This window comes from Pinus tabuliformis, chromosome 2_2 (assembly GCF_031772625.1).
Source record: "Pinus tabuliformis cultivar Carrire ecotype Pingquan chromosome 2_2, CPIR1, whole genome shotgun sequence".
In the NCBI taxonomy this organism is placed as follows: domain Eukaryota; kingdom Viridiplantae; phylum Streptophyta; class Pinopsida; order Pinales; family Pinaceae; genus Pinus; species Pinus tabuliformis.
In genome coordinates this window covers 724561846-724579204 of record NC_142300.1, presented here as the reverse complement: position 1 = coordinate 724579204, position 17359 = coordinate 724561846, and the positions used below count along the sequence as shown (strand labels likewise).

The 17359-nt window shown below is 40.2% G+C and overlaps 1 protein-coding gene across 2 annotated transcripts in view; it reads right to left on the bottom strand.

Moving 5' to 3' along the window:
* Positions 1 to 17359, bottom strand: part of LOC149194709 (hexokinase-1-like) — a 258104-nt gene that overhangs the window by 76842 nt on the left and 163903 nt on the right. For both annotated transcript variants that reach the window (XM_089405146.1, XM_089405145.1), the window contains exons 4-7: positions 1185 to 1259; positions 724 to 879; positions 434 to 532; positions 184 to 314 (exon numbers count right to left, since the gene is read on the bottom strand). In XM_089405146.1, coding sequence (XP_089261272.1) covers positions 184 to 314; positions 434 to 532; positions 724 to 879; positions 1185 to 1259 — 461 coding nt within the window. The remainder of the gene's footprint in view (positions 1 to 183; positions 315 to 433; positions 533 to 723; positions 880 to 1184; positions 1260 to 17359) is intronic.

Below are 17359 nucleotides of genomic sequence, written 5' to 3'. Positions count from 1 at the left end.
CCAATAGATGTTACAAAATCACATTCACTTAGTTAACGCACTTTATGTTATCCTCTCCTGGAAAAAAAATAGAAAAAAACAAATAAAGCACGAAACTCCAAACATGGTGAAAGATAATTCTAGAATCTACAGTAATACAATCCAGGCCACATCATTCTAATAAAAGTTAGAGCAGTAGCTTGCCTTAATATGAAGGGAACCAAAAGCTTGGGCAGAACATTGTGTTCAAATAAAGAAGTTTCTTCAGACATTCTTAGCAATACTCTTCGTACAATGTCTCCCAGGTAGAATCCTGATATTAGCTTCTCAAATAGCTGGTATCAATGAAAAATGTCAGCAGATGCTGCCAAACTTAGGTGCTAGATACCAATAATTTCTTAAGAGCTTCTGTCAGACTTAAAAATTCATTATGTTCATTGAAGGGAGACTTTACCTGATAACCAGGATTAATAGTTTTGGAATCAAGAGCCTTGTCAAATTCAGTCACAGGAAGATGTGAAGACCAGAAGTTCCCCCACTCCATGTTTATGACCTGTAATTAATTAGAAACTTCTAAACCTCCAAATGAACATCAATCACATTACAACCCTATTACTTCTATGTTATATGCTGTTGTGAATGTCAACACTACTCAAAGAGCAACAGTGGCTTCCTGTACTCTGTACCCTATTTAAACTGTGAAAGACAAAAATTGACTTAATATGGGTACGATTAAAACACAACCATGTTGCCAGATGTTTGATGTAGTCCCTTTGCCTCTGGAATTGCATCTGCACGTTCCACATAGCATGCATTAGTTCCAGTCCCCAGAATAACAGCAGCCATGACATCTTTATTCCAGTAACGTCCTCCAGCCAATGTTCCAACAGTATCATTAACCTGTTTACAATGACAATAGATGATATATGTGAGTGCAGTAAGCAGCTGATGAAACTTCCATAGATATACTAATATAACAGAAGCAAAAATATTAAACAACATCACTATGGCTCAGAAAGCATAATCCTGATCATTGAATATTTAGCAGTTATTTGACATAAAATACTTTTACTATCTAACAACAGCATATCCTTCGTAAATGCAAACAGAACATATTTTTCTGCAGTAGAAAACAGTCTTAAAACATTTTTTAAATATCTTAAGGAAAACCTCCACTACTGAAGTTTGCAGTTGATAACCCTTACCAGTGCAGCAACACGCATATCCAAACCTTGCCTTTGAAGGGCCTCATTTAAAGTTGCCACAACATCCTTGCCAATCTGTTATTACATTATTTCATGAATTAGAAACAAAAGAGGAGCATATGCAGATTCATTTAAGAAAAATAAAATATTAGAAACGACTTAAACATCCTTGCCAATCTGTTATTAACTTATTACATTATATGATGAATTAGAATCAAAAGAGAAGCATATGCAGACTCATTTGAGAATAAATAAAATACAATATTAGCAACGACTCAAACACGGTCAGCATGCTTTCATTATTAATACTGCAGAATAAATTATCTAAAATAGTAAAATGAGAAACCAAGGAGGTTTGCTGAGGTGGAAACTTAATTCCATTAAAACGCTAATTGAATTCTCCCATAAAAAACAATTCCAGCAAGAAAAATGTTGATTTGTGAAGCTGGCGCCTCATCACAAATGTCGAAGGCTTGCAGTATGACATTCATGGAGCATTTTATGGACTAGGGGCAAATTCTTCATGTGCACTTTGATAGAATTGCTTCCCTTATGACAGTTTAACTGTTGCCCACGTCAGTAGGTGCTGAGACATTCTAATGAAAGTTATTTGCTTGCACATTTGTCCAATCATTATGATTGCCCATGGTACCTAGCATGGAGATGGTACCATCTTGGTTGGTTATGTTTCAGCACCCAAGGTCATATGGGCATTTCCAGCATTATGATGATATATTCAGAAAGTCCACACCTCATTGGGAGAGAGCACTCTACATTGCACAGGTTTCTCTGTTGATCTAGCCCTCTCAAGGGTTAGACATTTATGATAAGTGATTGGTCTTGGCTTTACTGATGGCACTGGATTAGCATCCTGTTATCATGGCTCACGGTTCTAGTAGAGTGCTCCTCCTGTCCACCTCTTTCTATATGGATTTACCACTCTCAACAGCTATACTTTGCATGGCTTAGCATGGTTTGGGCCATGTTGTTTGGATGCCCTTGGTTATGTGGATACTCCTACCACATGGGTCAACTTGTGCTGTCTTTGACTACCACTTCTAGCAGAACGCTCCCTTGGTTTACTCTTATTGGCATGCATGTTAAGACACAGTCATGTTGATATTGCTTGTTTGATGGAGCTGTCCCCTTTCTTCATGTATCTAGTAGATTACTTTGAAGACCTGGCACATGGATTTACGCTAGCACACAATGGATTAACTCCCTGTTTCATGGATCTACTTGTTGGCACCTAGTTGGGTGGATTTAGCAACTTGGATAGCGAGTTCGCTAGCCTTAGAGACTTCCCAAGAGCATTTTGCTATATTGGGCTTTCATTTAGTGACTTAGTCTCCCAAGGACATTCACTCCCCAATGAAGAGCAGCACTTGACTCTTAGAGGCTCCATTGAACACGTTTTATATATTTGATCGGATGATTCATATGGAGAGGGCGCTTATCCCTTTTGATAGGTTTTGCTTGGTTCTATGGCTTGGACAAAGGAGACATCCACCATGAGGAGGGGACATGTGGTATAGCCACCACCTATTTCTCATTTTTTATGCAATGTTTGACTTTTCATTGGGAGTTGGTTAGAAGATTTTATCTTTTTATTTCTTTCTAGGAGAGATCTAGGATCTCACACATCGAGGTTTTATTTGAGAAGATTATTGTTGATTTTTTGTGTAGCAACTGTTGAAGTTTCTAAGTCTACCAGTTAGAAACCCTCCATGCACTTTACTGATTTATTCCTACCTACTTGTTCTGCTACTTAACGAGTTATTTACAATTGTAAATACTGAAAATAAACACTAATGCATGTTCAACATATTACAAATCATCAATTGAAGGAAACAGAAATAAGCACACAAAATGACACCGTTATTTTTGGACCAATGTCCCCGGAAAAACCCAATGTGGGAAAACTGGTGCAGCTATCTGAGGGTTTTCTTATTAAGCAATTTCAGAGTACAATCTGGGTGCCAAATCCGTCTTACCCAACAGAGAATTTCGTTGGCAGTAGTACCTTTCAATCTGAGACAAATGTCTCAGTTGAAACCCCAGATAAACCCTCCGACAACTCCTTAGCTTCAATCTGCCCTAAAAACCCCAGTGTCTGCCTCTCTGGACTGCATCAGCCTCTCTCTGCCCAGCACTGGCCCTGCGTCACCCTGAGTAGGCCTGCATCAGCCTTCTGGCCCTCTACATCAGCTATGTTGGCCTCTCTAAAGCACTGTGCAACTCCTGGTTGCCCCTATGTGGCCTTGCGTGAGTCCTGGCTGCTACTGCGTCACTCTCTCTGGCTCCTGCGCTAATCTCCCGGCACTATCTCTACCTCTCTGTCTCTCTGTACTCACTGCCCCTCAACTATAACTCCGATCACTGATTCTATCTCTCTTAGCAAACCCCGCTCTAGAGAATAGAATGATTGATCATTTGGTGTACTCTCCAAGTGACCCTCAAGCCTCCTCTTATACTTTTCTTAATGACATATCAATGGTCGAGATTAAGTCCCTAATCAACGGCTAAAATTAGATCTGGGTTGATCAATGACTTTTGGACCATTCTAACACAGTTTTATATTAATTCACATTAATATTATATTTTCCCTAAGTTTAGACTTGGGGACTCCATTAAAAATATTACTTATTTTAATATTTCTCAAACTATTTACAATCTGCCCAAACCCTTTCTGGGTATTGGAGATCTCGTGTGCCCCAACCTCTCCACAAAACTTTGTGGCTAGAGCACATCTGATGCTACCCCAAATCAACACTCCCTCTTAGTGAGGATTGTGCTCTAGCAATACTCCTCACTGAGTATCACCCTGATCATCCGGCATCAGTTCTTGTGTTGATGCTAGGCATGTTTCCCGTCATCCTCTGCATTGTTGCATCATGTACTGCTGCTCATGGCTCTGCCATTGCCATTGCTGCATCTGTACGACAGCTCCCTCTGCATCCGTGTTGTTGCCCATGGCTCTGCCACTGCCACTACAACTCAGTTACTGAGAAGTAACTGATTTCCCAATTTTGACCTCTTTGTTGGGCTAGAGACCCTCCTGATGCTGAAGCTCCCTCTGTCGTTGACAAGTGCTCCCTCTCTGACCTCTGTGTTGCTGCAACAACTCCCAGCATCTCACACCATTGCACACCTCTCTATGCCATCCTGCACTGGTGCAACACTCCCGTGCCTCTTGCACTGTTGTAGCCTGCTAGCCTCGCGCTGTCTCGGGACTCCTGCACTGTAGCTCTCTCCGTTGCTCCATCTGCATCCGTCTCTACCCACATCAGGCAGTCCTCCTACTCCTCTTCGGGGCTCCCATAGCAAGGTCTAATCCAAGAGGTTGGGTACCTCGAGGATTTTGCCCCTCATCGCCTGTAGTCTCCCTGACTACAGCTTGATGTCTCCCCACTTCCGCTCAAGTGGTGTGTGTGCACTCATGGCACACAGAACAGAAAGGATCCTGGCCTTCTAGATGACAAAGTTGGAAGCCACATCCAACCTGTCCTAATCCCTCAGCCCATTCATGGCCATCTCTCTGCTCTTCTTGTTGACTCCTCCAAGTCTCTCTACTTCCCGCCTGGAAGTTCTCTGTTCAACACCTGCTGAGTCTACTTCCCGTCTGGAAGTTCTCTGTTCAACTCCTGCTGAGTCTCTCTACTTCCCATCTAGAAGTTCTTGGTTCGACTCCTGCTGAGTCAATCCACTTCCCGTCTGGAAGTTCTCGGTTCGACTGCTGTTGAGTCTCTCTACTTCCCGTCTGGAAGTTCTCTTCTAGACTCCCTTTGAGTCTCGATTTCCCACCTGGAAATCCTTCTACCAACGTCAAGTTGCCCCCCTTTGATCGTCTGTGCAACCGCACCATTGATCCAGATTTCTCAGCTAGAAACCCTTGGTAGCAACTCCCTCCTCTTGGCCTTGCCCTGTCAGGTATTGCTCTGACTACAATACCTCACTAGCTCTACTCTGTAACTTTCACACAACCTCCTAAACCCCAGCAACCTGAAGGTGAGAGCTCCTAGGCTCTACGCAATCCTGGCACTAGCAACCCGGCCTCCTCAGCCAACTACGTCAGCCCTCCTAGCTTCTGCGTGAGTCTCCCTTTGCCTCCCTTAGCCTCTGTGTTGCCTCTTCCTAGCTCACCCTTGATGACACAGGCACTGCATCACCCTTCCCTTGTTGCTGCTCTGCTAGAAACAACTTCTGTCACTCGGGACAGTTGTTTTCTGCTGTTATTGCTTTTCTCGGCTAATGTCCTTAGTTCTCCTGTGATCTGCAACCATGCTCTGATACCATGTTGAAATTTCTAAGTCTACTAGTTAGAAACCCTCCATGCAGTTTACTGATTTATTCCTACCTACTTGTTCTGTTACTTAACAAGTTATTTACAATTGTAAATACTGAAAATAAACACTAATGCATGCTCAACATATTACAGATCATCAACTAAAGGAAACACAAACAAGCACACAAAATGACACTGTTATTTTTGGACCAATGTCCCCAGAAAAACCCAATGCAAGAAAACCAGTGCAGCGATCTAAGGGTTTTCTTATTAAGCAATTTCAGAGTACAATCTAGGTGCCAAATTCGGCTTACCCAGTAGAGAATTTCCTTGGCAGTAGTACCTCTCAGTCTAAGACAAATGTCTCGGCTGAAACCCCGGATAAACCCTCCAGCATCTCCTCAGCTTCAATCTGCTCGAAAAACCCCAGCGTCTGCCTTTCTGGACTACGTCAGCCTCTATCTACCCAGCGCTGGCCCTGCGTCACCCTGAATAGGCCTGCGTTAGCCTTCTAGCCCTCTGCATCAACTAGGCTAGCCTCTCTAAAGCACTGCGCAGCTCCTGTCTGCCTCTGCGTGGCCCTGCGTGAGTCCTGGCTGTTACTGCGTCACTCTCTGTGGCTCCTGCATTGATCTCCAGTCACTATCTCTACCTCTCTATCTCTCTGTACTCACTGCCCCTCAGCTGCAACTCCGATCACTGATTCTATCTCTCTTAGCAAACCCCGCTCTAGAGAATAGAATGACTGATCATCTAGTGTACTCTCCAAGTGACCCTCAAGCCTCCTCTTATACTTTTCTCGTTGACATATCAACAGCCGAGATTAAGTCCCTAATCAACGGCTAAGATTAGATCTAGCTTGACCCATGTCTTTTGGACCATTCTAACAGTTTTATATTAATTCACATTAATATTTTATTTTCCCTGAGTTTAGACTTAGGGACTCCATTAAAACTATTAATTATTTTAATATTTCTCAAACTGTTTACAATCTACCCAAACCCTTTCTAGGTATTGGAGATCTCATGTGCCCCAACCTCCCCACCAAATTTCGTGGCTAGAGCACATCTGATGCTACCCCAAATCAACAGCATCGGGAGGTATTCCCGCATGCCAAGAGGTCTCCTAGGTCAGCCTAGAAAAACTATAAAAGATTAAATTAAAATTTATTTTCTTTGGGGCATCAAGTCGGCCCAGCAAGGTGAAGGGACATGTCCTTTGGACTAATTCACCCCCATTCGACTAGTATATATAGATGATATGAAATTTCATTTTGGTCATCATTACATCATCTCTTATCTCTCTTAGAGGCAGCCGCACGTGTAACAGAAGGAGGACGAGTTCACTGAAGTTTGATCGTGTTTATTTGTTATTTGACCGAGCCATTTGACTGGGCATTGACTACAAAATTAGGCCACAGTTGACCGCAAACCTGTTTTTGACCAGAGTTGACTGATTTGACTAGCTCTGACCAGGACTATCTTGTTGCTGATTTTGACCAAATTTGACTAATATTTTGACTTGGATATTGGCACAAATTTCTAGACAAATAGGATTTGTAAACCTTCGTGAAGAATAATTTCTCCTAGAAGAAAAGTTGTTGGGTTTTCTCCCAAGTTTGGGTTTCCCAGGGTAAAATTGTTGTCTCTATTGTGCATCTATGTCTTTCTCTGATCTTTACCGTTTCCGCTACATTTACTGTTGATGTTTTCTGAAGTGTAATTGCTCAATGATATCAATAGCATAAGATGATTGTGTGGAAATCGTTAAGAACTAATTATCTAGCAGAAAGTTGTATTATAATATGAATCTTGTAGAAAATTCAACATGGGATCAGAGCTTTGTTGAAAGAGTAACCATTGAAGTCAGCCTAAGAGACAAGTGTTCAACAACTTGATTAGATTTTGATTTCCTGTCAATTGGTGCCAAGTCTCAGAGTGGAATATAGTGTTACAAATCCTCAGAAGGAAGTTACTCCAAAACCAGAGGGACTTGAGGAGACAGCCTCCCTCACCTACTTCTATATAAAGCGAGAAGAGAGCCTATCATAACACCTGTATTAAAGTATGTGCTTTTAATATTGATGTATTTGTCTTGGAGTCTTTATGCTTGTGTGGTACAAGAGTTGGAAGACTTAGGGTTTGTAAACCCTAGAGAAGACTTGGAGTTTATGATTTGTATTCAAGTCTCAGATGAGAAGTCCTAGGGCTTGTGGGATGAAACCCTAGAGCAAGACATGGAGTTTTGGATGCAAGTGGAGTTTGTGTGATGCATACTTTGTTTATCTCCTTGATAACATGTGGAATGGCTTGGTGTTGATGCTAGCTTGTCATTAAACCTTTGGTGTGGCTAGATAGCTCGATGGATCCGCAAGATGAAGAAACCCCAACCCTCACAGTTCATGCAAAACAAAAACGGGAAAGGAAAACAACATGCATCAGCAGCTGATGTTGAGGATGAGGATGAGCATCCACCTCGGAAGAAGACAAAAGAATCTAAGCTTGATGAGATTGTATCAAGCTTCATTGATTTCTGCAAGGAGGCAAGGATCAAGAAGGAGTTGACAATTCCCTACAACCCTTAGTAGTTTCTTTCTTAATCAAGAGATAAGTACTTCATATTTTTTCTCCCTTTATCAGTATTATTATTTTTATTTTTGGTCAGCCTCTTGTCCTTGTATTTTGCTTGGTTATTAATTTTCTTCCATGGCCACTTGAATGGAGGGAAGAATGGGTACATTGTGGTGACTACCAATGCAATGTTTCATGTAGCAGTTGATAACATTAAGAGTGTTGTGGCGAGAGGGTTGTCCCAAAAGAGGGAGTGGACTACAAGGGGATTTTGCTCCATGTCCCCAAATGGTCAGGTTCTTGTATGGCCTGAGAACTCAAGCATAGACTCAGCAAGAGTGACTGATGTTTGAGAGGGAGGACAAATTGTCAAAACATCCAGGACCTTGCCAGATGACAAGAAGAGTTTCTAGTTCCAAGAGAGTAAACAGTCAGGCAGAATGGAAGGAGAGACCTTCCAAGAGGATGTCATGGATTGAGATTGTCAGATAAGATGCTTAGAGACAGGTCTCCAGGAGTTATATGCCTTCTATGAGGGGATCATGTCAGACAGAAGAGTATGCTTCAGTGACAGAGGGAGTAGCACTGAGCAGTGGCAGGAGGACTTGCTTACATGACAAAGGGAGCAGCCTGAATTACCACAGGTGGATCTACTTCAGTATCAGAGGGAGTTAGCCTCGAAGTTTGAGAAGAAGGATCTTGGCCTAATGCATTATTTCTTGGGATTGGAGGTGTAGAGACCTGATGAGATCTTCCTCAGACAGGAGAAGTACATTGTCTAGATTTTGGAGGAGATTCAGTATGATCGACTGCAAATCCATGGCTATGTTGAGAAATTTAGGGCATCATGAATTAGGCGATTTCTCTTAATTAGTAACTACTTATGAGTGCCTTTTAGTTCATTATATTAGGATCTTCTTGTTGCCTAAGCTATTAGTGTTTTTCTTCATCAAACAACTACCAATGCATGAACATAAATAGACAAGAGGCACAGAATGTAGACTATCAGCCAAAGCCAAAACCTATGACTCTTTGAGAGGAAAACCTGCACAAATTCTTCTTATAGAGATTCTAATTGACGAATACCACGACCCTTGACCTATTAGCCACTTCAAGACCAAGACACTAGTTTTCTTGACTGTCAACCTTCTGCTCTGGTCTTCTTCATTCCTCTTCCACTTCTTAACATTGAGACTACATCACTTCAGACATTCACTATGATAGCAATGGGAGAGCTCCAAAATACATCATTGTAATACCCTTAAAGACCTCATCACCGCACTGAGATCTTCATTACCGAGATCTTGTCACTTTGTAGGAGCACCGAGACTTAGTGAACTGTAATCATGTCCAAATTGTGACATCATCGAGACTATGACTTGAGCGAGGTTAGCATTTGATCCTTCTTCTTGTGGCAGCACCGAGACGACTTCATCTAAACAGAAATTGGACCGAAACATAGTCTTCTCAGATCAGCGAACTGTAGGCCACCTGAATAGAGAGATCCAAACTATTCACGGTCTCTTCGCCGAAATTACAGAGATATATCCGAACTGTTGACTGACCTGTGTACCCTTATCTGAGTTTCTAAAGTGATGCTCGAACTTGTTACTACCACTGTTCATCCGAAGTTCAGAGAGATATCCGAACTGTCTTTTCTAAAATGCGAAGACCCTACACACCTATATATAGTTGTTGTCATATAAATAAGCCGACCTGTGCTTATCCGAATAGGTGTGTGTCCATAATGTGAAGTCGACATGTGTCCTTCATTTCATCTTGAGGATGACTTGAAGAGGAGAAACATGCGCTTGTCTTGGAGGGCTATTAGACAATCCTATAGAATTAAATACATTTGAAACATGCCCAAGAAGGGTTCTTCATACATGACATTGACTCTTTGACTTTAATGACAAATCCTAAAGGCTCTCAATGGGAGCCACCTAAAAATAAAATCTCTTGCTCATGAAACCCATGAAGCAAGTATTACAATAATAATTTTTTTCATCTTTTCATCATTTACAAAAATCACAATTACATGTCATTATGAAGACCGAACCTAGTTACAATTTTCAACAAGCTACACCTATGGTGACCAATCTGAACAAGCTAAGTGATTCTGCTTCATATTCATATTTGGTGAATTCCACGATGTATAGGAAGTTGATTGGATCCTTGATGTACTTGGTTAACACCAGGCCTGATATTTTCTTTGTAGTAAGCACCTCGAACCAGTTTATGGATGAGTCGAGGCGTGTACATTAGGTTGCAGCAAAGCATGTGTTGAGGTACTTGCGTGGTACAGATGGATATCGTTTGAGATATGCCTCAAGTGGTGAAGAGAGGCTGCAGGGATATACAAGTTTAGATTGAGCAGGAAGTGCAGAGGATAGAAAGAGCGCCTCGGGGGTGATGCTTCAACTTGGGATCATCTATGATATCCTGGTTTAGTAGGAAGCAGACTTTTGTTGCACTCAAGACAGCAGAGGCAGAGTATATCGCAGCCAATGACGCAAGTCGTGAAGCAATGTGGCTTCGGAAGATTCTTGTAGGACTACTTGATCATGTCACTTCATCTGAGACATGGTGCAAAGAGGATCAATACAGCTCCAGTACATATAAACAGGCGAGCAGATTGCTAACATTCTAACCAAGCCTTTGTTTAGAGTGAAGTTTGTATACTTCAGAGACAAGCTTGGCGTGATGCAGAATGTCTCCCTCATTGAGAGGGAGGGTTGATGTCTTTGCAAGATCGGGCAAACCATCACTTGAGATGCTAGAAGGACTTGCTTGGGTCATACTAATTTGACCAGTGGAGATAAATACACACACTTGAGATGCCAAAAGGACATGACTGGGTCATGTTGATTTGACTAAGAGTGGATGGCCCAAGGCAATTACAAGATTGGACAGATCTTCTCCTGAGAAGCTAGAAGGACTTGGTTGAATCATCCTGATTTGACCAAAGGAGAGAGATGAAATTCACTTGAGAAGCCATAAAGGACTTTCGTTGCACCATGCTCATTTGGCCAAGAGTGAATGGTCCAAGGGTAGATCTTCTCCTGAGAAGTCATGAAGGAATTTGGCTGGGTCATGTTGATTTGACCAGAGGAGATTGATGCATTTACCTAAGAAGCCATAATGGAGTTTGGCTAGGCCATGCTAATTTGGCCAGGGGTAAACAACCCAGGAATCACATTGCCTAGGGCTAGAATGGAGTGATCTATAGATGTGCATGTGAAGAGTCACATTGCCTACTCCAGGATGGAGTGATCTATAGACATGCGTCAACATAGCAAGTTCATGAACTTTTTTGTGAAGGAGAAATTTCAACTAAGGGGAAATTTGTTGTAGCCAAGGAGAATACCTCCCTCACTAAGAGGAAGTGTTGATTTTTTATGTAGCACAGGGAGGTATTCTTGCATGCCAAGGGTCTCCTAAGTCGGCCTAGAAGAATTATAATAGATTAAATTAAAATTTATTTTCTTTGGGGCATCTAATCGACCCAGGAAGACAAGTAGGCCCATCAAGGTGAAGGGATGTGTCCCTCGGGCTAATTCACCCCCATTCGACTAGTATATAATATATATACATGATGTAAAATTTCATTTTGGTCATCATCAAATAATCTCTTATCTATTTAGAGACAACTGCACGTGTAACAGAAGGAGGATGAGTTGGCTGAAGTTTGAACAAGTTTACTTGTTGTTTGACCAAGCCATTTGACTAGGGGTTGACCGCATAATTAGGCACAGTTGATCGTAGAATTACGCTGCAATTTGACCGCAGAATTAGGCCACAGTTGACCATAGTCTGACCACAGAACCGAGTTGACCACATACTTATTTTTTACCAAACCAAAGTTTGACTAGAGTTAACTAATTTGACTAGTTTTAACTAAAACTCTTTTGTTGTTGATTTTGACCAGGTTTGATTCGTCTTTTGACTTGGATATTGGCACATATTTCTAGACAAATTGGATTTGTAAACCTTGTTGAAGAGTAATTTCTCCTAGAAGAAAAGTTGATGGGTTTTCTCCCAAGTTTGGGTTTCCCAAGGTAAAATTGTTGTCTATAATGTGCATGGTTGTCTTTCTTTGATCTTTATTGTTTCTACTGCATTTATTGTTAATATTTTCTGAAGTGTAATTTCTCAATGATATGAGTGGCATAAGAATAATGTGTGAAAATCATTGGGAAGTAATTATCTAGCAGAAAATCATATTCTACTATGAATCATGTAGAAAATTCAACATGAGCTTGGACTCTATATAAGAGAAGCTTTTCCTAGTTGTACTGGTTGTTCAAAGTGTGTTAAACTTTTTGAGGGTGTTGGCTCAAACTTGTTAAAGTAAATGGGATATGATGGACGAGGGCTAGGCGAGAGAATGCAAGGCATCTTGAGCCGCATTATAGCTACATTGTTGGTCAAGCATGAAGGCCTAGGCTTCAATGAAAAGTTATTAGAACCGAACCGGTCATCTAACCAATCAACACCAAAACTGGGAACCAGACTAGAATCGACAAAATACATGACCAAAAAACCAATCAACCAAAAAATACATAAATATTCAAATTTTGAGAAAAAACATATATATTCATGTCCATATGAAATTATGAATTCAAACCATTACACACAAATATGCAAAGTTTCTAATATATATAGCAAGGGTACATATAACCCAAATAGTAATAAGCACAATCCATTTCTAAACCATAAATACAACGATAAAGAGGCTCTAGATGGCCTCTAACATCCAAAAAATATCATGCTACAACAAACAACTACATATCATCAAAATCATTGCCTATTTTAGGATCCTCATCGTCAGTATCACTCTCTAAGCATTAAAATCAGATAAAAAAACTTAACATGTCAAATCAAGATTTTGTTTAAGTGATGGGCACATTTTTACTATAGGGTCGTGAGTCATGACAAAGGAGTTCAACGATCAATGCCACTAATATCAAGTTACAGAGGACTTGGTACTCTTGATTAAATGCTAGTTACAATGTTCCACCAAGACTCCAGTGCAGGGAGATGCATAGGGGGGATGTGTGGGAGTACCCTCAAATTTTAGGGAAATTTCAAGGGTGTAGGGTACGTCAGGGTAAAAATATAATTCAAGTTCATATTCAAAAATGAAATATATAATACATTGATCCATATCATTCATCATTCAACATTCTATAATCTACATTGATTTAAAAATTAAATTCATCATTCATCATTCTAGAAGAGCTCAACGACGAGCAGGAGAGCAGAGCTCAACGGAGGTAGAAGAGCACAGCTCGGTGGTGGGCAAGAGAGAACAGCTCAACAGCGACAAGAGAGCAGTCAGCAAAGCTCAACGGTGGGCAAGAGAGCACAGCTCAACAGCGACAAGGGAGCACTCAGCAAAGCTCAATGGCAGGCAAGAGAATTTGGGAAATGAATAGGTAAGTTAAACTAGGTAAGTTTTAGCTTTTTAATTTTAGTTTTGTTTTATTTTTTTTTATTTTTTTATAAGTTTCTTAATTTGTGAATTTTCATTTTTTTTATACAAGTGTTATAAGACAAATTTGAGGGGGGGCACCCAAAAGCAACCCTTTTTGGGAGTCGCGTCCCCCAAACTGAGGAAGCGCACACCCTACGTCTCCACACAACTCCCCAAAAGGGGTGCATGGGGAAACACACCCCCAAACATCCCCCCGTCCTTGGTGCATGGGGTGCGAGGGGTGCGTGCACCCAAACCTGGGGGATGCGTCCCCGTCGAACACTGGACAGTTACATACCCTCATACACGACATAATCCAATGGAAATGTTGCAATCCTTCCAATCCTAAAATCCTAAAAGTTGTTAAGTCTATTGGATTTTGAGTGGGATTGGAGCGTACAAGCTCTTTAATTGATAGAAACATGAATATTATATTAATTAATGGTTGAAAGTCATTACATTGTGGGAGGCCCTGGCTTAAATATAGCCCTGGGTGCCTCTTGGTCAAAGATCATGCCCTTTAATTACTTACTAATTACAATTAATTTAATTTTATATAACATTGCCTTCCCCTTGAAAAGATGCTTTGTCCTCAAAGCATACATAATGACGGGTGTTGTTGACGAAATGCTTTTGTCTCCCAAGAAGCTTTTTCTTCTGGTAAGCCCTTCCACTTGATCAAGTATTCTTTGATTACTCGTGATCGCAGTTTCTTTTCTCTAATGGAGATGATACCTTCTAGTTCTAGAATAACCCTTCCTTCGTCACCTAAAGTCGGAAGCGTTGTTTACGCTGATTGATGTTGACCAAGTGCTTTTTTAAGGCAAGATACATGGAAAACGTTGCGAACACGACTTTTATCGAGAAGGCTTAAATTATATGCTACTTGGTTGATCTTTTTGTTGATCTGGTACGGTCCATAAAACTTTGGTGCCAATTTGTTTTTTCCCTTTTGTTTTAAGGACAACTGCTTATAAGGCTAGAGTTTAACAAATACCCATTCTCCAACTTCAAATTCTCTCTCAGTTTTGTTTCGGTCATCTTGCTGCTTCATACGATTCCTTGCATTATTTAGATTTTCTTTTAGAGTTTAAACGACTTTTTGGGTTTCCTCTAACTGGTTTTTAACAGCTGGAAGCTTCGTCTCGATGATAGCAAAGTCCTTCCATTTCAAAGGTTCGTAACCGTATAGAGCTTGAAATAGTCATTTTTGTTGACATGTAGTAAATAGAATTGTACCATCATTTAGAGAGATGTAAGCACTCAACCCACTTATTTTGTTTGTTTGTGGCGTAACAACATAAGTAGGCTTTTAAACATTTATTGACAACCTCTGTTTGGCCATCCATTTGAGGATGGTAATTTGAACCCATATTGAGGTAAGTTCCTATATGTTTGAAAAATTCCTTCCAAAAATTACCCTTAAATTTGGCATCTCTATCGCTCACAATGACCTTGGGAAATCCATGTAATTTGTAAACATTTTTGCAAAATATCTCAGCGATTTGTTTTGTTGAGTCTGATTTCCTCATTGCAATAAAGTGAGCATACTTGGTGAGTCTGTCGACTACTACAAGAATTTTATCCTTACCATCAGACACAGGTAAACCTTTAATAAAGTCCATTGATATTTCCTCCCATTTCTAATTCGAGATGTTTAAGGGATGAAGTAGTCCAGGTGTCATAATATTTTCATTTTTATTCCTCTGGCATTTATCACATTCGGCTACATATTTTTTAATATCATTACTCATTCCCTTCCAAAAGAATGACTAGAGTGTGTTATAGTAGGTTTTAAAGAAATCTACATGTCCGACTGACAGTGAATCATGCGACTCTTTGATAACCTTGGCTTTAGATTTGGAATCTGCATTTAGATAAATTCTTCCTTTGTACCATAGAATATCATTCTTCCATTCAAATTTTGAATTCTGAGGAAGATTATTGATTATAGCACTTATTTCTGGGTCTTTTGCATATTCACTTCGAATCTCATTAAGCCATTCGGGCACAATCACTGAAACTACAAGTAATGATGGTTCTTCGTCTTTCCTCGACAAGGCATCAGCTACTACATTATCTTTCCCTTTCTTGTGTAATATATCCATGTCAAAGGTAGCGATTTTTTCTATCCATTTTCATTGTTTTGTAGATAGTGTTTTCTGCTGGAGGAGATGCTGAAAACTATTATGATCTGTTCGTATTAAGAACTTACTTCCCGAGAGATATTGTCTCGATTTGGCTAATGTGTGCATAATAGCAAGCATTTCCTTGTTGTATGTAGACTTGAAACGTTCTTGCTTATTGAGCTTCATGGTTTCAAACGTGATTAGGTGACCATCCTACATTAGTACTGCTCCTATGCCAAATCATGAGGCATCACATTCAATTACAAATGGTTTTGAGAAGTCTGGAGTTGCCAATTCAGAGGCATTAGACATAACTTCCTTCAAATCTTCAAAACATTTTTTTGCTTCATCATTCCATCGAAATGAGTTCTTCTTTAGAAGGTTCGATAAGTGTGCGGTTATATGGGCATAGTTTTTAATAAATCTTCGATAATACTTAGCCAATCCTAAGAATCCTCTTAGCTTGGAGATATTAGCTGGTTTGGGCCATTCCCTTATAGCCTTGATCTTATTAGGATCTACTTTTACTCCTTCCTTGGATATTATATGTCCAAAATATTCTAGTTCTTCCTTCCCAAAAGTGCATTTGGACTTCCTAGCATAGAACTATTGCTCTTCCAATACAGTAAGAACTTTCTCCATATGTTGTAGGTGCTCCTTCAGTTTTACTGTAAATTAAAATGTCATCAAAGAACACTAACACAAACTTCCTTAGATACGGACAGAATAGCTCATTCATAGTAGCTTCGAATGTTGTCAATGCATTGGTTAAACCAAAAGGCATTATTTTAAACTCGTAATGACCTTCATGTGTTCCGAACGCAATTTTTGCTACGTCTTCCAACCTTATTCTGATTTGGTAATACCCCGACCTTAAGTCCAATTTTGAGAAGTATTTAGTGCCATGTAATTCATCCAACATTTCATCGATAAAAGGAATTGGAAACTTGTTTTTAATTGTTATTTTGTTTAGTCCTCGATAATCGACGCATAATTCGAACGATCCATCTTTCTTTCGAACTAATACAACAGGAGCAGCATACAGACTTTTACTCTTTGTGATGATGCCACACTTTAAAAGATCTCGGACTAATCTCTCAATTTCAGTCTTTTGATGATGTGGATATCAATACGGTTTGATGTTGATGGGATTTGATCCTACTTTGACTTCTATTGTATGATCAATTTCTCTTTTAGGAGGCATCTTCATCAGAAGGTCTTGGAATACTTTTTGTGCTTTTGAATTAGCTCTTGGACTTCTAGTGCCTCTACGTCGACTAGATGCAAAGTTAACATTTCTAATTGATGACACTGTACTACATAAGCCGGTGCTCCCTTCCGAATCATTTTCATCATCGGAGATGATGATACAATTTGGTTCTCAGGTGGTTGGAACCCATATATCTTGTATTTTTTCCCTTCCAATTTAAATTTTCTAAATTTCTTTTGATGGTTGGCAAAGTAAGTCCCTAGGTTTTGTAGCCATTGGATACCTAAGACCACATCCACTCCTCCTAATGGTACAGTGTAGAACAGAGATTCTAAATTAAAGTCTTGAATCTGCAATTTGACTTTATGGCATTTCCCTACCTTTTCAATTTTCTTATCGTCAGCTACCATAACCTTCATGTTGGGCAAGGGAAATGTGAAAATGTTGAGTCTCTTCGCCATGGTTGAGTCCAAAAAATTGTGGGTGCTACCAATATTGATCAGAA